Source organism: Molossus molossus, unplaced genomic scaffold (genome assembly GCF_014108415.1).
Source record: "Molossus molossus isolate mMolMol1 unplaced genomic scaffold, mMolMol1.p scaffold_m16_p_26, whole genome shotgun sequence".
NCBI lineage: Eukaryota > Metazoa > Chordata > Mammalia > Chiroptera > Molossidae > Molossus > Molossus molossus.
The window spans coordinates 407,029-426,980 of record NW_023425362.1 but is presented as its reverse complement, the minus strand read 5'-3'; the positions used below and the strand labels follow the sequence as shown (position 1 = coordinate 426,980).

General features: G+C 47.2%; 1 protein-coding gene across 5 annotated transcripts in view; it reads left to right on the top strand.

The window, feature by feature from the left end:
* The window catches only part of PPP6R2 (protein phosphatase 6 regulatory subunit 2), a 72,664-nt gene that overhangs the window by 36,243 nt on the left and 16,469 nt on the right, over nucleotides 1-19,952 (top strand). For all 5 annotated transcript variants that reach the window (XM_036278266.1, XM_036278267.1, XM_036278264.1 and 2 more), the window contains 6 exons: nucleotides 4,324-4,510; nucleotides 12,903-13,040; nucleotides 14,546-14,611; nucleotides 16,406-16,518; nucleotides 16,865-16,978; nucleotides 19,735-19,861. In XM_036278266.1, coding sequence (XP_036134159.1) covers nucleotides 4,324-4,510; nucleotides 12,903-13,040; nucleotides 14,546-14,611; nucleotides 16,406-16,518; nucleotides 16,865-16,978; nucleotides 19,735-19,861 — 745 coding nt within the window. The remainder of the gene's footprint in view (nucleotides 1-4,323; nucleotides 4,511-12,902; nucleotides 13,041-14,545; nucleotides 14,612-16,405; nucleotides 16,519-16,864; nucleotides 16,979-19,734; nucleotides 19,862-19,952) is intronic.

Here is a 19,952-nt window from a genome sequence, read left to right as displayed (position 1 = left end):
CACCATTCACAGTCCCCATCCTTTTTACCCTCTCCCTCCCAAATGTGTCCTGTTTGGTGACAAGTTCTATGGTCTACCTGTCTAGAGGGCATTGGTGACAGGTCTGATGGGAAGAGAGCGGGGTCAGGCAGAGGGATCCTGGAGCAGCATCGGTGAGCCAGGACAGTTTTTGGCTGGGAGTCTGGGAGAAATTAGTAATAAATAGGTACAAATCTAAGCAGACAGAACAAGGAGAAACAGTGAACTCTAGGCCCTGGAGTCTAGAGGAAGGAAACATGTAGGTGAGCAGACACCCAGAGTAAATAGATCAGCCCAGCTGTAGACACCTGTTACATATTCATGCTGAGGCAGACACTGGGTTTTGGGGTTTCTCACTCATTGTCTCGGTACCCATGGGCCTTTTTAGTCTGTAAATTCATGGTCTTCAGCACATAGAACTTCTTGTATTATTTCTTTGATAATTTTCTGTCCTCCAGTTTTCCCTCTGTTCTCTCTGGGACATCTCATCGGTGTTAGATGACACAAATTAATGCTTTCTTTTTATTTTTGCTCTTAATGTCTTGTCTTTGCCTCTTTGTTCTATATCTGAGAGGTTTCTTCAAATGTTATCTTCCTGCTCTTTTGTTGACTTCTAAATTTTCTGTTATCATTTTTAATTAAAAAAAATTTTTTTTCCTTTATTGATTTTAGAAAGAGAGGAAATGAGAGAGAAAAAGAGATAGAAACATTGATGAGAGAGAACATCCATTGGCTGCCTCCTGCATGCTCCTATTGGGGATTGGACCCACAACCTGGGCATGTGTCTGGACCAGGAATCGTAGGCGACCTATTGGTGCATGGGTTGACGCTCAATCACTGAGCCACACCGGCCGGACATCACTTTTTATTTTTAAAAGGCCTTTCTCATTCTTAGATTTTTAAAAAATTGATATTTTTAGAGAGGAAGAGGGAGAGAGAGAAACATTTATCAGCTGCCTCCTGCACGCCCCCTGCTGGGGATCGAGCCCACGACATGGGCATGTGCCCTGACTGGAATCAAACCGGGACCTCTCAGTCCATGGGACAGTACTCAGTCCACTGAGCCACACTGGCTGGGCTATTCTTAGATATTTTAAATACAAGTCTCCAGTTCTTGTTTACGGATCCTGTTATAGTGTGCCATTTTCTGGGCATTTCCCTCTGTTCTGCATACTCTCTTTCTGCTCTGCCTTGTTTCCTGGTTGTCGTTCGATCAGCAGTGTGGTCCTTTCAAGAGGGGCGAAAGCCCACACAGGGAAGGGTCTGAATGGGTGCTCACCACACTGTGCTGTGGGTGGCGGGTGACAGCCACTTGGTAGGATGGCAGCTAGTTGGCTTTTCTCTCTGTCCCATCAGTTTGGATTTTTCCAGCTCCTGCCTGTGGGATGTGACCTGTCAGCACCCTGAGTCTGGAAGAAGGGCTGGGACAGCTCAGTGTTGTTTGTACCAGGCCCTGTTTCTGGACAGTTGTCCCATCACTCCCTTAACTGTGCCTGACAGCCCTGAGTCAGGAGCTGCTCTGGTCCACTTTTTCCAGGGAATAAACCTCAGAGTCCTGTGTGAGGGCAGTAAGGGAGGGGCTGGAAGTGTCACTGCTCTTGAACGTTTCTGGCAACCCTCCACCCTGCCCCTGTGCCTGGTTGTCACTCCCTCTGTGACCTGCTGAGGCTCAGACTTCCTGGGCGTCAGGCTGTCCTCACTGGGCCACCACTTTCTGTCTTCCAGGCATCATTCAGCATCATGTCCATTTCTCATCTTTTTTTCTTTGCGTCATTTGAGTCGATTTGAGAGGGAATGATGACAGACCTGTGTGTTTAATCTGCCATGTTTAACTGAAATTCCTCTTCCTTGTATACATTTCATAAACTACTAAAGCATTTCCTTTTTTTTTTTAGTTAATCCTCACCTGAGGATATTTTTTCCATTGATTTTTAGAGAGAGTGGAAGGGAGGGAGGGAGAGAGACACATCAATTTGTTGCCTCCGGCAAGCGCCCTGGCCAGGGCCAGGAATGAACTTGCTACCCTTTGGTCCAAGGGCCAACATTCTAACTGCTGAGCCATACTGGCCAGGGCAAGCAGTTCCTTTTTTGAAGAATCATATAAAATACTGATAAAATCACAGTCCCTCCACCTACCTACAACTTGAGAGGGTCAGGGCGTGTGGCTCATCCTGTCCCACATGTGCACACGTTGGTCTGTGTGTGTGAGAGGACTGGGCCCTTCTTGTCGGCTCTGGAAGAGCTTCCTGGAGGGAGGGAGGGGTCTGCTCATCCCTGGGGCTTGGTTCTGTCCTGCGCTCAGTGCACCTTTTATTTGGAGGCCTGTGGACACCTCTCTGCCTGCGTGACGTGAGGCTTTGCTCTGGCCTTCAGTGCTGCTGACCTGGCCCTCCTGCCCTGCACTCCGAGTATGCTCTCTCGCCTCCTGCTCCTAGCAGCCGTGTGCTTTCCACGGTGCTGGTTATCACAGCACACACCTACAGTGCTGAGCCACCTCCTCTGAGCCTGGTCACAATCCCCCGAGGTGGTCACTAGCCACCCCTCCCTGAGAATGACCACACTTCTGTCTGGGACCCCTGTCAAGCTAGGACATGCTTTTTTAAAATTTTTATCCTCACCTGAGGACATTTTTTTCATTTTTTGTTCAGATAGAGTGGGAGGGAGAGAGAGAGAGACATCGATGTGAAAGGGACACATCTAGTGGTTGCTACCCACACGACCCAACCAGGGCCGGGGACAAACTGCAACTGAGGTACATGCCCTTAGTGGGAACCGAACCTGGGGCTCTCGGGACCACAGGCCAACGCTCTAATCGCTGAGCCAAACCGGCCAGGGCTGGGACATGCTTGTTAACGCCCCACTGCTGGGCCTCCTTCTGTGAACCCATGGGTCCCTCATGCCCGCTGCATATGGCACTGTTTCTCTGAGCTTTAAGAGATGCTGTCTCTGGGCTGAGGAGGAATACCAATTTACCGCCAGACTGAGGTCTCTCCCTGTGCCCTCTCCACGCTTCACCAACTGTTTCCTCTAGAGTCTCAAACCTAGGCCCTTCCAGCTGATCCACAGTAACCTCCTGGGCTTAGGCCTGTGCTGGGGCCTGTGTTGGTGGCTAGCAGGAGCAGGAGGGTCATAGTGGCTGACCTTGATGCAGCTCTGCTTTATACACAGCCTGGTGGGGAAGTGGCCGCTCATGCCTGTGTGTGCAGATCAGGAAGCCCAGGCACAGAGAGATCAGGTCATGTGCCTAAGTCTGCACAGCTTGTTTTATGTAGCTCCAGGTGTGTGTCAGTCAGCCACAGGGTGTTCCCACCGGGTCCCTGCCTCCCTCACCTGCGTTCCCAGATTAGTTCCCAGTACGGCATTGGGTGTTGTTACTGGCACTGCGGTCATAGGCTCTGTCCTGGATATGACAGGTTGTTGAGCAGGTGTGCCTGTCCTAGGGTGGTGGCAGTGAGCCCACGTGTTGTCCTTGCCTCACATAGGAAGGCAGGGAGTACAATGATGTCGTGGGATTACACATAATGGGATGAGGATTATTTTGTATCTGGTCATTTTAATCAAATGAATAGTATAGCCCTGGCCAGTTTGGCTCAGCAGTTGGAGCATCGGCCTGTGGACCAGAGAGTCCCAGGTTCGGTTCCCACTAAGGGCACATACCTCGGTTGCAGTCCCCGGCCCTGGTTGGGATCGTGTGGGCAGCAACCACTCCATGTGTCTCTCTCACGTGGATGTTTCTCACTCTCTCTCCCTCCCTCCTCTCCCCCTCCTGCTCTATCTGAAGATAAATGCAAAAAAAAAAAAAAAAAAAAGTCCTTGGGTGAGGATTAAAAAAAAATGAATAGTACATTGTTTGCATATATTGGTATTAGTAATAATTTGTCTGCATAACACCTTATAACCAGTATTGCATTGTAAGCTTCAGTCTAGGGACAAACTGGACCTGTATTGATAGATAGGAACAGGAAGGGCATGGAGAGGAAGGGAGGACAAACATGAGGGAGAGCCTGGGCTCAGGGACTGTGAGGTGACAGGCGGCGAGAGGCCTGGCAGGTGAGCACAAGAGCCGAGGCCCAGGAGAGTGCAGGCACGAGGCTCCAGAAGATGGTGGGCGGAACACATTAACCTTTTAGTAGTCAGAAATGCCAGTTTGTCTCAGACCTAGCTCATTTTTGTTCTGTTCCGAGGTCTGTCAGTGTTTTGCTCTTGCCCATAGATCTGCTTCCTAAGGAGCAGATTATTTAAGCAGCTTCCTGAGAGTTGGAGAAGTCTAATTTCACCTCCAGTTGCTGGCATTGTGCCCTATAGGTACCCGAACACAGCCTGTGAGCTGCTGACGTGCGATGTGCCGCAGATCAATGACAGACTGGGTGGGGATGAGACTCTGCTGAACCTCCTCTATGACTTCCTGGACCACGAGCCGCCTCTCAATCCTCTGCTTGCCAGTTTTTTCAGCAAGACCATTGGCAATCTCATTGCAAGAAAGACGGAACAGGTAAGCAGTCTGCCCAGCCCATGTGGTTCAGGGTGGTTGGCCTGGTGGATGCCCACACAGCTCACTGTCAGCAGGCTGTGGGAACAGTGTTCCTGGCTGTGTCATGGGACTCAGTGGAGTGGTATTAGGCTGCTTATATGTGAGATGGAGTTTGAATAAGAAAGTGGCTTCTCAAGAGGTATTTCTGCTGCTGGCTCTGGAATAAGCAGCACTTCTTGCCACCCCTGGGAACTGCACAGGACCCCAAATGAGGTAGTCTAGCCTATCATGCCGCTGACCAGTCACAGGCATGAGGTCTAGGGACATGCTTGAGTCATGGCAGGGTTGTAGGATGTCCACCCTCTTCGGCGTATTGCTCCATCTGTGTGGGTGGCCAGGGTCTATGTCTAGCACACTTACTGTTTCAAAACAAATAAAATAAAACTTCTAGCAATAGGCTTCTGTGAAATATAGTGAGTGACTTTGTTTCATCCAGCTGAGCCGTGTTGCTTCTGTCTCACATCCTGCTTGACTCTTCAGCGCCACCCACTCTGTAGACACACAGAATAGGGCGAGTGCTAATGACACTCTTGCTGGCACCAGCCTCAGAGCCAGTCTTTCATCCTGTGCCCCTGCCCATTCCCAGGGGACTGTTTCAGACCAGTTCCCAGATAGCATATCATTCCTGTAAATATTTCAGTATGCATCTCTAAAATATGCTTTCTTTTAAATATGACTATAGAGTAGGAGGGGACAAGACTTTGCTGGACAGATTACCATACCCCCAAAATGTTAACCATAATTGTTGGGTATCATCAAAGATCCAGGCTGGGGACAAACCAGTATTTGTGTGTGTGTGTGTGTGTGTGTGTGTGTGTGTGTGTGTGTGTAGCTCTGAGAAGGTACAGCCCCAGGCAAAGCATTCTTGATGTGAGGAAACCCTGTTGGCATGTTGTCCATCTTCGGTGGACTGTCACCCTTCATAGGGTTGTAAATCTTAGGTTTACAGGGGACCTAAGAGGACGATCTCACCTCAGATATTTTTTGGAAACTGGCAGAGTATGAAAGAACATTGGTGGTGGTGCTTTTGGCACAGCAGTGAGAGCTGCAGTCCCTGGAGTAACAGTGCTGCTGGAGTGGGGCTGGCACTGCAGCTGAGGGTGGTTGTGGGTTGCAGAGACCATCCTGTTCGGTTTTCCAGCCCAGTGTCCACACACGTGTTCATTATATTCCTCTCTGCTTTCAGGTATTGTCTGGATTTTCCTGCTGCTTGTAATACTTCCCTCTATTCCCTTGCCCAATAATATGAACTGCACTCTTAAAAAATATTTTTTGGGGGAGGTGGGGGGATCAATGGGGAAAAAATGGAGGAACCTCTGTAATACTTGTAACAATAAAGATTTTTAAAAAGAAAATAAAAAAAAACAGAATTTTTTTTTACTGACAAATGTGACATTTATATATGAAATTCATACTAGACAGAAATACAGGAAACAGTCTTCTGTAGTACTTTAGAGGTAACTACTATTGATTTACTTTTAATTTTTCAGGTGGGAACGGGAAGGAGGGCCACATACGCATTTCTTACCCATCATAATATCCTCACCACTGTCATTGTTCCTCCCATGTTTCCATAGAGAGGCGGCTGTCAGTGAGAGGACCTGTGGCATTTTCTTAGCTCCTTATTATCGATTATTTCACACACTTACAAATTGGAGAATACAGTTTTATGAACCCCCATATCTTTGTCACACAGCTTAACAATTATTTGTTCAAGAGCAGTCTTATTTCTCCTATACCCCTATTTCCAACCCCCATCCCAAACATTATTTTATTTTATTTATTTATTTTTAAACAAAGTTGCTTTTCATTTTAAATATGTTTTTATTGATTTTTAGAGAGAGGGGAAGGGAGAGGGAGGGAGCAAGTAGAGAAATATCAGTGAGAGTGAGACATCACATTGATTGGCTGCCTCCTGCACACCCCCACTGGTGATGGAGCCTGCAACCCAGGCATATGCCCTAGCCAGGAATCAAACCTTGGTTCATGGGACCCCTCGGTGCATTGGATCCCTCTCAACCAACTGAGCCACACAGGCCAGGGCTTGTTTCATTTTATATGTAAATATTTCAGTATGTGTTTCTACAAGACAAAGACTCTTTTTACAGGCATTGTCACAATTCCTTTTTATTGCTGTATGGTATGGATGTCCAGTTTGTTTAACCACTCACCTATTGAAGGACATTTTAGTTGTTTGCACTTTTTTTGACTATTACAAGTCAAGCTGCTGTGAACATCTGTGTTTAGTCTTTGGTGTGCATTTTGTGTGCACTGTTAGATTAGAAGTGAGCTTCTTGTAGAAAACACAGTTACTCATGTGTTTTTATCTTCTTTTTTACTCTGTCTTTAATTGGTATATTTAGGCCATTTCCATTTAATGTAATTATTGCTATGTTAGGGTTTATAACTGCCATTTATTTGTCATTTTTCTGTGTGTTCCTACTGTTTTTCATTTCTCTGTTTTCTTTTTCCTGCCTCCTATGGGTCACTTGACCTTTTACAGTGTTTCATTTTGATTTATCTATGGTGTTTTTTTAGTATATCTCTGTGTAGGTTTTAAAGGTCGTTCATTATACGTTCATAACTGAGATGTGCATGTGGTCAGCCTGAGTGGATAAAGCGAAAATGGTGGAGCCAGTTGACAGTCACACCAGCAGAGTATGACAGTTCTATTGCTCCACTTCCTCACCCACTTTAATATTAGTATCAGTCTTTTTTACTTTAGCCATTCTGGTGGGTTCACAATATAGCATTGTGGTTTGAATTTGCATCTCCCTAGTAACTAATGAGGATTAGTACCTTTTCTTACATTAATGGGCCTTTGGGTATTTTCTTTTGTGAAGTCTGTTGCCCATTTTCTATTAGGCTGTCTCTTTATTAATTTGTAGGAATTCTCTGTATTTTGTGGATACATGTGCTTTGTTGATTTTGTGTTGCAAACATCTCTTCTACTCTGGTTTGCCTTTCTTATTTTTCTTTACTCTCTTAATGAGCAGAGGTTCTGATTTTCATGTAGTACAATTATAATTATTTTTATTTCTGTTGTTCTGTTAAGAAACCTTTGCCACCCTGGCTGGTTTGGCTTAGCTGTTAGAGTGTCAGCCTGTGGACCCAAGAGGCCCAGTTTCAGTTCCTGCTAAGGGCACGTACCTCAGTTGCAGTTTGTCTCTGGCCCCGGTTGTGGTTGTGTGGGTGGCAACAAGTCAGTGTGTCTCTCTTCCTCTTCCCCCTCTTTCTCTCCCGCTCTATCTGAAGATAAATGCAAAAATGTTCTTGGGTGAGGATAAAAAAAAAAGAAAGAAACCTTTGCCTATCTCAAAGTCATGAAGATAAAATATGCATATCCAGTTGACCCAGTACCATTTATTGATAAAGCTATTCTTTTTTTTTTTTTTTTGTATAGATAGAGTGGGAGGGAGAGAGAGGAAGAGAGAAAGAGGGAAACATCGATGTGAAAGGGACACATCGAGTGGCTGCCACCCGCACGACCAACCAGGCCGGGGACAAACTGCAACCGAGGTACATGCCCTTAGCGGGAACCGAACCCGGGTCTCTCCGGACCACAGGCCGACACTCTAACCGCTGAGCCAAACCGGCCAGGGCGATAAAGCTATTCTTTATCAATTGCTTTACAATGCCCCCTTTGTCATAAATCAAACAATTACTTCTGAACTTCATACTGTACTAGTGTTCTGTTTGTATTTGCACCAGTACAACACTATCTTAATTACTTTAGCTTTATGAGTCTTGATGTTTAATAGAGTTAGTCCCCTCACTTTTTTTTTTTTTCAAGGTTGTTTTTACAGCCTGTGCTGGTATGGCTCAGTTGGCTGGGTATCATCTTGTGCACTGAAAGGTCGCCAGTTCAATTCCCAGTCAGGGCACATGCCTGGGTTGCTGGCTTGATCCCCGGTAGGGGGCTTGCAGGAGGCAGCCAGTTGATCGATATTTCCCTCTCTCTCTCTCCCTCTCCCTTCCTCTCTTTCTAAAAATATCAATTTTTAAAAATGGGGGAAGAAAGGGGAACATCTATAATACTTTCAACAATAAAGATAAAAAAGGTTATTTTGACTATTTTTTGCCTTTTGCATTAGTTTAGAATTAACAAATTTTAGGACGAGTTTGTCAGTTTCCACAATCTTCCCTGCTCCTCTCCAAAAAAAAAAAAAAAAAAAAAATTGCTGATATTTTGATTAGGCTTGTATTTGCTATAGGTCAAGGTTGGCAGATTACGGACCACAGGTCCAGACTAGCCTGTCACCTGTTTTTGTAAATGAAATTTTACTGAAACACAGCCACTCCCATTTATTTACTTATTGTCTGTGGCTGCTTTTGTGCTACTGTAACAAAGCTGTGTAGTTAGGGCTCATTTAATTTCTCTCAATAACATGTTGTAATTCTCTGGTAGCTAGTTGTCTTAAACCTCTTTCATTAGGTTTATTCTTAGTTGCTATTTTTATGTTTTTCTACATAATATATTTTCATTAAAATTTTTCATTGAGATAATTATAGATCCACATGCAGTTGTATGAAATAATATGAAGAGATCCTTTGTATACGATGCCCAGTTTCCTTCAGTGGTGATGTTTGTTTTTGTTTTTTGTTTATCCTTACTTGACGACATTTTTGCATTTATCTTGAGATAGAGTGGAGGGAGAGAGGAAGGAAGAGAGAAAGAAAAACATCTATGTGAGAGAGACATCAACTGGTTGCCATCCACACAACCCCAACCGGGACCAGGGACAAATTGCATCCGAGGTACGTGCCCTTAGCAGGAACTGAACCTGGGACTCTCTGGACCACGGGCCGATGCTCTAACCGCTGACCCAAACCAGCCAGGGCCAGTGGTGATGTTTCTAAAGCACTAGTAGAATATCACAACCCAGATATTGACATTGATACACTCCAGTGAACTTATTCAAGTTTCTCCTTTTACTTGAGTCATTCTGTGTATGTGTATTAAATTCTAAACATTTTGCCTAGTCCGGGTGGCTCAGGGGGTTGGAGCATTGTTTGGAATGCCAAAGGGTTGTGGGTTCAGTTCCCAGTTAGTGTACATACCTAGGTTGTAGATTTGATCCCCAGTCGGGGTGCATATAGGAGGCAATCAATTGATGTTTCTCTTTCTCCTAAAATCAATAAAAACATATCCAGTGGTAAGGATTTAAAAAAAAATTCTATACATTTTATTACCTGTGTAGGTTCATGTCTCCACCATCATAGTCAAGATACTGAACAGTTCCAAAACTACAAACGTCCTTTTTTTTTTTTTTTTTCTTTTTTAATCCTCACCCGAGGACATTTTTCCATTTTTGTTCAGGTAGAGTGGGAGGGAGAGAGAGAAAGAGAGAGAGAGAGAGAGAGAAACATCAACGTGAAAGGGACACATCCAGTGGCTGCCACCCGCACGACCAACCTGGGCCGGGGACAAACTGCAACCCAGGTACGCGCCCTTAGCAGGAACCGAACCCAGGTCTCTCTGGACCACAGGTCGATGCTCTAACCGCTGAGCCAAACCGGCCAGGGCTTTTTTTTTTTTTAAATCCTCACCCAAGGACATTTTTTGTTCAGATAGAGTGGGAGGGAGAGAGAGAGAGAGAAACGTTGACGTGAAAGGGACACATCGAGTGATTGCCACCCACACGACCCAACCAGGGCCAAGGACAAACTGCAACTGAGGTACACACCCTTAGCAGGAACCGAACCCAGGTCTGTCTGGACTGCAGGCCAACACTCTAACCGCTGAGCCAAACCAGCCAGGGCTTTTGTGTTGTTCTTTTTAACTGCTCCCACTTTTCTTCTGCCCCAGCTTTTTACTCATCCCCAACCCCTGGCAACCACCAATCTGTTTCTATTTCAAAATGTTATTTAAGTTAAATCATATAATACATAGCTTTTGAGGATTAGCTTTTTTTCCTTTTCAGCATAATTCCCTGTAGACTTTTCCAAGTTGTTTTGTGTATCAGTAGTTCATTAGTGTATTCCTTTTTATTGCAGAGTAGTAGTCTATGGCATATGTGTACCACAGTTCGTTTATTTAGGCTGATTTCAGTTTTGGGTGATTATCAATAAAACTGCTGTTCTTGGTGCATGGGTCGACACTCAACCACTGAGCCACACTGGCTGGGCTAAGCTGCTGTTCTAATAATTTATCTTTATAGTCTTTTGTTGTATCTACATACAAGATCATATTATCTGTGATTAATAACAATTCTATTTTGCCCTTTACAATTCTTAGACTTTTTATCTCTTTTTGCTTTATTGCATTGGCTGGAACCTTTAGTACAATGTTGGATTGAAGTGGTGATAATGGGCCTCCTTGTTTTATTTATTACCTTAGAGAAAAAACTTGCAACATTTTAAAAAATAGTTTGTTTTCTTTTTTTAAATGTATTTTTATTGAGCCCTGGCCGGTTTGGCTCAGCGGTTAGAGCGTCGGCCTGCGGTCCCCAGAGACCCTGGTTCGGTTCCCGCTAAGGGCACGTACCTCAGTTGCAGTTTGTCCTCGGCCCTGGTTGGGTTGTGCGGGTGGCAACAACTCGATGTGTCCCTTTCACATCGATGTTTCTCTCTCTCTCTCTCTCTCTCCCTCCCACTCTATCTGAACAAAATATCAAAAAATGTCCTCGGGTGAGGATTAAAAAAAAAAAAAGTATTTTTATTGATTTTTAGAGAGGGTGGAAGGGAGAGGGAGAAAGAAACATCCATGTGAGAGAGAACCATCAATCTGCTGCCTCCTGCACGCCCTCTGCTGGGGATTGAGCCCACAACCTGGGCATGTGCCCTGACCAAGAATCAAACCAATGACCTCTTGGTGCATCATGGGTCAACACTCAATCCACTGAGCCACACCAGCTGGGCAAAACTTTCAACATTTTACGGTTAAGTATGATGTTTGTTGTGGGGTTTTGTAGATTTTTTTTTATTAGAGTAAGGGAATTTTCTTTATTCCTTACCTTTTTAGTTTATAACATGAATGGTTGTTGAAATTTATTTATTTATTTATTTATTTATTTATTTTTTTTAATCCTCACCCGAGGACATTTTTTCATTTTTTGTTCAGATAGAGTGGGAGAGAAAGAGAGAGAGAGAGAGAGAGAGAGAGAGAAACATTGACATGAAAGGGAAACATCGAGTGGCTGCCACACAACCCAACCAGGGCCGGGGACAAACTGCAACCGAGGTACGTGTCCTTAGCAGGAACCGAACCCGGGTCTCTCTGGACCGCAGGCCTACGCTCTAACCGCTGAGCCAAATTGGCCAGGGCTATTTATTTATTTTTACTATATTGAGTTGATCATATGATTTTTATTCTGTGTTCTGTTAATAGGTAAATTTTGCTTAATGATTTTCTAATGTTAAACCAACCTTGACTTCTTGGAATATACCCAACTTGGTTGTGATATGCTTTTTTTCATATTTCTGAATTTTTGCATTTGTGGTCATCAGTGAGATTGTCTTATAATTTCCCTTTCTTATAATACCCTTACAAGGTTTCTGGAATAAAGTTTTATGTCTGTATACAATGACATGGGGCATATTCTCACATTTTATGTTCCCTGGAAGACTGTATGTAAGATTGGGCTTATTTTTCTTTAAATGTTTCGTTCACTAAGGTCATTAGAGCCTGTAGTTTTCTTAAAGAAAATGGATTTTGCATCTTTTGATGCTCTAGAGTTCTTCAGACTGTTACTTCTTCTTGTCAGTTTAGATAAGTATGTTTTGCAAGGAAACTTTTTATATTTCTAAATTTATACAATTCGGTATAAAATCATCCTTAATAACCTCTCATTGTAGCTTTTCTATCTGTAGGATCTGGCATGCTGTCCCTTGTTTTTTCTTCTTTTTTTAAAAAATTTCTCACCCGAGGATATTTTTCCACTTATTATCAGATAGAGTGGAAGGAAGGGAGCAAGAGGGAGACAGAGAGAAACATCGATGTGATAGAGCCACATCAACTGGTTGCCTCCCGCTCTACCTGACCAGGGCCAGGGATGAACCGCAACTGAGGTATGTGCCCTTGACCGGAATCGAACCCGCAACTCACTGGTCTGTGGGCTGACGCTCTAACCGCTGAGCCAAACCAGCCAGGGCACTTGTTTCTTCTTCTTAATCTTTCTCTCTAGAAGCTTAATCAGATTCATTCCAAAGGACCTTCCTCCCTCCTCCTTTCCTCCTCCCCTTCCTCAGGTCTCTGCCTGACCTTGCGGAGGTCTGTCTTACAACTTTTTTGGGTCTTCCATTATTTCTGCTTAACATAATTGGAAATTAATCTTCCTCATGAGTTTCGTTTTGGGAGCATCTCATGGTGTTAGAGTTTGCCCCACTTGCTTACCAGGGTGTTTGACTTCAGGTGATTGTGTTCCTGAAGAAGAAAGACAAGTTCATCAGCCTGGTCCTGAAGCACATCGGCACCTCAGCCCTCATGGACCTGCTGCTTCGCCTAGTCAGCTGTGTGGAGCCAGCCGGGCTCCGGCAGGAAGTCCTGAGGGTGAGTGTGTGGGCCCTGCTCTTGGCGTTCCACCCCGCTCTGGTGTGTCTGCAGATTCCGTGTGGTGATGGCCTGCACAGGGGGCCAGACTTGAGTGAGGGAGCTCAGAGCGCTGGAGTGTCTGGCGCTCCTAGCTTCCCACCCGCATGGTTTTCTCCCTCTGGGATCATCAGGGCTCTTGTCAAGGCTTATCCTCGAGGCTGGTTCTGAACTCTGCACCTTTTCCATGGTCCTACCTCAGTCCATTGAGAAGCAAAGAGCAGAGCAGTTCCTTCTCTCCTGGATACTCTATGGCTCTGCTCTATGAAGAAGCAGAAAGGAGCTTTCCTCACCACCTGCCCCAGCCCCAGCCCCTGGCCTCAGGGAGGAGCTCTGTTGGGCTAGCGCTAGGGACCGGCACAGACCTGTGAGGAAAGCTTGAGCTGACAGCATTCCATGCAGGGAGATGGCAGAGACCAAAGTGGCCTGTTGTTTGTCCGGGAGTGTGCATGTGTCTGTCCTGACGGCATTCACAGTGTGAGGAGCTGCCTGTAGCTCCCTGAGGGCTTTCTCATAGGAGAATGGGGCTCTCAACCCAGAGAAGCCCAGGAAATCAGTGCTGAGCAGCTTGTTCACTGGTTTGGTGGGTTTTGTTTGCCATGCAATTTAAAATATTGGTCCTTGCCCATTTTTCAGCTCCTGGAATCAGGTGACAGTTTTCGTCATGGTGGCAGTGCGCAGTCTTAGGTTAATAACTCGTGCCACTTTGGAGAGCCTCCCTCTAAGGGTCAATCTTCATAGTTAGTGGAAAGCCTGCATTGACCTGTGCTATGCAATTCTGGGGACAGGTCATCCTTTTTCTGTATGAGGGAGTGCACTAGGGGAACTGAGTGTGACCCAGGTCTTTCTGGGCCACCTCGCCCATGGACCTTCCACAGTGTCCAGCATGTTAGTCCTTACCATGCACCTGCACCCGCAGCCTCATCAGGGCCCTTCTGCCCCTCATCTTCCCAGTGCTGCAAGAGCAGAGGCTGAGCCCTGACTGGTGTGGCTCAGCTGGTTGGAGTGTCATCCCGTATGCTGAAGGATTGTGGGTTCAATTTCCAGTGAGGGCACATACCCAGGTTGTGAGTTTGAAACCCAGTTTAGGTCCATATGGGAGGCAACTGATCGGTGTTTCTCTCTCCCCCTCCCTCTCCCTCTAAAATATAAAAATAGAAACACCCTCGGATGAAGGTTAAAAAAGGGCAGTGGCTGAGCTGGGACCGGCCCTGGGAGAGCCCGCCGGTGCTCAGGTGGTTTCCTAAGGACAGAGCCACATGTGTTTGAGTCTACGCCATCAGGACACATAGACAGTGATTCCCTCCTTCACTCCAGAATTGGGTTACTGCTTGTTCTTTCTGGGTCTGGGTGGGCAAAGAATCTCTGTCACGGATCCTGGTACATGGATTCCTGCTGCACCAAGGGACTTTTCTCCACATAGGTAGACGTGAGCAGTCATCAGCAGGCCTCTTTCTCCCTTTCAGTGGCTTAATGAAGAGAGGATCATTCAGAGACTCGTGGAATTGATCCACCCGAGTGAGGACGAAGATGTGAGTATGGTGCTCAGCTGGCCTTCCACAGGAGCCCTGGCTGGGCTGTAGGACAGCGCCCCCTGCTGCTATCTGAGGGCAAGTCAGTCCTTTCCTCAGATGACCTTGAATCGAGCACTGACTTCTAGACTTAATTACTAAGAGATAGTATATATACATCATAAAAAAACAATTTGAAAAGAATTATGTAGTTCTCTATGCTTGAGTAACAAATTATCCTGAAACATACTTGCTCATAACAAGTACTTTGTATCTCAGTTTCTGTGGGTCAGGCATCTGGACACAGCCTAGCAGGTTCTCTGCCTAGGATCAGTCATAGGGCATCTCAGAACTCAGCTGGGGGAGCAGGGTGTGCTTCTAGGTTTGCCTCTGCAGGATTCCGTTCCTTGAGAGCTGCTGGCCAGGGCCACCCTCAGCCCAGGCCCCGAGGGCCTCTCCATAGGGCAGTTCACAGCACGGCTGCTGGCGTCCTCTGGAGAGAGCAGGATGGAAGCCAGTCTCCTGCAAACTCGTCTCAGGACTGAGAGTTCTCACTGTGGTTCTGTCTAGAGGGGAGGGGCTGGTTCTAGCCGTGTTCAAGGACATGGGTTACCAGGGCGAGAGCTTGAGAGGAAGCGCCCACTGCCAGTGGAGGAGCATGGGGTGGCGATGGGCTTCCACTGCTAGCCCCTTCCTTCCCTATGGTGACCACTGTGGGGCATTGGGGTATTTCCTGATAGGTCTTTTCTCCACGTGACTAAAGAGACACGCGCTGTCCTCAGCACTTTTGAGAAAGTGGTGCTTACTTGTGTCTGAGCCTTAGCTACTTCCAGGCCACTCTGTTCTTTGTCCTGTCATCTCCCGGGAGGGTGTCTGTGCTCCCTAAGCCCCCCATGCGTGTGAGTGTTGGGGGCTGGCTGGGCTGTCCACAGGCACACAGGCAGGTGCGAGGCCACAGAGCCAACCTCACTGCTTGCATTTCCCCTGAAATGGTAGTGCAAGCACTTCCTGTAGCCCGGTGTTCCTGCAGCGTATGTGGCAAGGTGGAAAGTTCTGATGCTCCTGCAAAGGGGCCAGGGGCTGAGTTTCTAATTGTGTTCACCTGCCCCTTGGAAATCCCCACTTGTTGGCAAGTGCACTGAATCAGGTTCCAGATTTTCACAGGGTTCACATTTCCCTGAAAAGTTGCATCTTTTTTTTTCTCTGTAGCAACTTTTGTATTTTCATGAGCTCACAAGACTCATTCTGAATATTAGTAGCTCCTTATTAATTAAAAATACAGTATCAGCCCTGGCCGGTTTGGCTCAACGGTTAGAGCGTTGGCCCGCGGACCAGAGAGTCCCAGGTTCGGTTCCCGCTAAGGGCACGTACCTTGGTTGCAGTTTGTCCCCGGCCCCGGTTGGGGTTGTATGGGTGGCAACCAGTTGATGTGTCTCTCTCACATCGATGTTTCTCTCTCTCTCTCTCTTTTCCCCTCTCTCCCTCCCGCTCTGTCTGAAGATAAGTGCAAAAAAAACCCCCAAAACATACAGTATCAGTAACTTGGTCACACATGTAGTGAGCTCAACATGGGTCGGGGGTAGAGCTGTGTACCTGCGAGACCCAGTTGACCATTGAGAGCCCCTTGAACTTGGAAAGTTCAGTGCAGCCAAAAGTCTGAGCAGATCTGCATCCTGACAGTGGAAAAGCAGAAAATGAACTGGTTTAGAGAGAATCCTGTAGCTTCCAGAGAAGGAGCAACGGGACTTCGATTGTCTGGCAGTCTGGCTCTGCTGACGTTTCTCTTGGCCCTGATGGACTGCCGTTGTCTTCCAGAGGCAGTCCAATGCTTCTCAGACTCTCTGTGACATCATCCGGCTGGGCAGAGAGCAGGGTAGCCAGATGCCAGAGGCTGTGGAGCCGGACCCGCTTCTCACAGTGCTGGAATCGTGAGTGCTGGCCGTGGTGCTGGTGGGCCTGGCTGGTGGGTGCTGTGGTCTTTCTGAGTCATGAGAACGTCTCCAAGCCCTGCTCTGGACACAGCCACTTTCTCTGATGCGGATTCTGATGAGCTGGTTCTGAAATACCCCAATCCAGTGTTAAGTTGATGGACCTATTTCTCATGGAAGGGTCTCCAGGCAGGTCCAGTGAGTCCAGGCCAGCAGGGTAGGAGTGTCCTGAGAACCTGGGAGCCTGGCCTGAAGCCCGAGTGTGTTGCACCTCCACGGGGAGGGGAGACTGTCCTTTCTGTCTGCGTCTGCTCCACCAGGCAGTGACCCCGTGTGTGTCTGACAGGCAGGACTGTGTGGAGCAGCTTCTGAAGAACATGTTTGATGGCGACCAGACTGAGAGCTGCCTCGTCAGTGGGACTCAGGTGTTGCTGACCTTGCTGGAAGCGAGGCGGGCTGGGTGAGTGCTCTCATAAGGAAGCCGTTGCATGACCGAGGGTGATGCTTGGGTGGCAGGCGGCTTGAATGCAGGGTCTGGTGTGTTGTGTTCTTAACTGATTTTCAATTATGCAGCTGATCACATGGGTAGCTGAAAAGGTAAATCTGTGGCTATGGCCAAGTTCCTGCCCCCTGCCCCTTTTTAAATCCTCACCTGAGGACACATTTCTATTGACTTGAGAGAGAGAGAGAGAGAAACATTGATCAGTTGCTTCCCATATGCACCCCAACCAGGGATCAAACCCACAACCTGGGTATGTGCCCTGACCAGGAACGGAACCCGCCACCTTCTGGTGTATGGGATAATGCCCCAACCAACTGAGCCACCAGCCAGGGCAGCCAAGTTCCCTTTGACATCAGTCGTGTTCCTACCTTTAGCGCAAAGATACTTACTGTCACTTGTTTGCAGAGTGTTTATAGACATGTCTGTAGAGTAGGTATGGCTGGTGGGTTTCCCAAGGACTTCCGATGAGTCTGCACAGCACGTGTAGGTTGTGTCTGTATTTGTGTGTGTGGTGTGTGTGTGGAATGTATGCGTGGGGTGTGTCTGGAGTGTGTGCACGGGGTGTGTCTGTATAGTGTGTGCACGGAGTGTGTCTATATAGTGTGTTTGGGGGGGGTGTGTCTGGAGTGTGTGCGTGGGGTGTGTCTGCAGTGTGTGTGGAATGTGTGCATGGGATGTGTCTGTATAGTGTGTACGTGGGGTGTGTGTGTGGAATGTGTACATGGGGTGTGTCTATAGTGTGTGCGTGGGGTGTGTGTGTGGAATGTGTACATGGGGTGTGTCTATAGTGTGTGCGTGGGGTGTGTGTGTGGAATGTGTACATGGGGTGTGTCTATAGTGTGTGCGTGGGGTGTGTGTGTGGAATGTGGACATGGGATGTGTCTGTATAGTGTGTACGTGGGGTGTGTGTGTGGAATGTGTACATGGGGTGTGTCTATAGTGTGTGCGTGGGGTGTGTGTGTGGAATGTGTACATGGGGTGTGTCTATAGTGTGTGCGTGGGGTGTGTCTGGAGTGTGTACATGGAGTATGTCTGTATAGTGTGTGCGTGGGGTGTGTGTGTAGAATGTGTACATGGGGTGTGTCTATAGTGTGCGTGGGGTATGTGTGGAATGTGTACATGGGGTGTGTCTATAGTGTGTGCGTGGGGTGTGTGTCTGGAGTGTGTACATGGGGTGTGTCTGTATAGTGTGCGTGGGGTGTGTGTGTGGAATGTGTACATGGGGTGTGTCTGTATAGTGTGTGCGTGGGGTGTGTGTGTGGAATGTGGACATGGGGTGTGTCTGTATAGTGTGCGTGGGGTGTGTGTGTGGAATGTGGACATGGGGTGTGTCTGTATAGTGTGCGTGGGGTGTGTGTGTGGAATGTGGACATGGGGTGTGTCTGTATAGTGTGTGCGTGGGGTGTGTGTGTGGAATGTGGACATGGGGTGTGTCTGTATAGTGTGTGCGTGGGGTGTGTATGTGGAATGTGTACATGGGGTGTGTCTGTATAGTGTGTGCGTGGGGTGTGTGTGCTGCTGTCAGTGCTTTTCCATCACAGCAGTGGTAGTGGCCTGACTCTCCCAGGGTGACTATAACTCCTTCGTCTCCTTGTACTGAGGGAACTTCGGTGTAGCACCAACACTGATAGTATGCACTTATTTTTTTGTTTGTTTTTTTGTTAATCCTCACCCAAGGATATTTTTCCATTGACTTGTTTAGAGAGAGTAGGGGGGGGGGAGAGAGAGAGAGAAACATTGATGTGAGAGAGACACATTGATTGTTGCCTCCCACACAACCCCGACAGTCCAGGGATCAAATCTGCAACCCAGGTATGTGCCCTTGAGTGGAATCAAACCCAGGAACCTTTGTTTTGAGGGCCGACACTCTAACCTCTGAGCCACACCAGCTGGGCTAGCCTGTACTTTTTAAAAGAAAGAAAGAACAAGAAAATGATAAATTGGCTTAATCTAGGTAGTGAGATTACAAGTTTCTCTCCCCTACCCGCCTTCCCTGCTACCCAATACATATTTGTTAGTTTGTACGTACAAAGAGGATTACGATGCTGCTGTTCTCTCCAGTTGGGGTGCACCTTCGCGGTGTGGGGAGCCTAGGCTGTTCTGCAGGAGGGGCTCCGGCCCACCCAGCTGGCATGAGATGAAGCATAAAAAGGAGGGAGCCAGATGAGCCGGCCGATTCTTTCTGCTTTTTGTTTCTTTACGTATTTAAATTTTCTCCATAATGATCATATATTAATTTTTTTTAATTTTATTTTTGGTACATGCCCTTAGTGGGAACCGAACCCGGGAATCTCTGGTCCACAGGCCAACAAAACCGCCCAGGGCATGTATTACTTTTATAGTTGGAAAAAGTGTTTAAATAAAGATCTCAGAAGAATCAGTTTGAAAAAGCCAGAGGGACAGTGTGGGCCTGTCCTGTCTCCTCAGCTGAAAGGCAGGGACAACTGGATGTTTTCAAAGCAAGAGGGGAGCAGAAATGGTTCCTGTGAGGGTGACACCCATCGCTTCTCGGGGGCCAGGCCGAGCGGTGATGCTCTGGGCCGTCACCTGTGAGTTTTCTAAAGGCCTCAAGCACCTTTCTCTGTACCAGTTGACAAACCACTCTTGAGATGAACAAACCACTCTTGAGATGATGAGTGGGGACGCTGGGCAGGGGAATGAGATGCCAGAGGCCTGGGGCGTGTCCCTGTCTCCATCTGCTTCCTCATCCACAGGACAGAGGGCTTGGTGGACTCCTTTTCTCAGGGACTGGAGAGGCTGTGCACTGTCAGCGGCAGCGTCCTGCACGGCATTGAGCCTCGGCTGAAGGACTTCCACCAACTCCTGCTCCACCCACCAAAGGTACAGGACCTCGGACAAGCAAAGTACCCCACAGTTCACCCAGGACAAGTGAATGCACTCAAACACTGCTGTGTCTTGACCCTGACTTGAG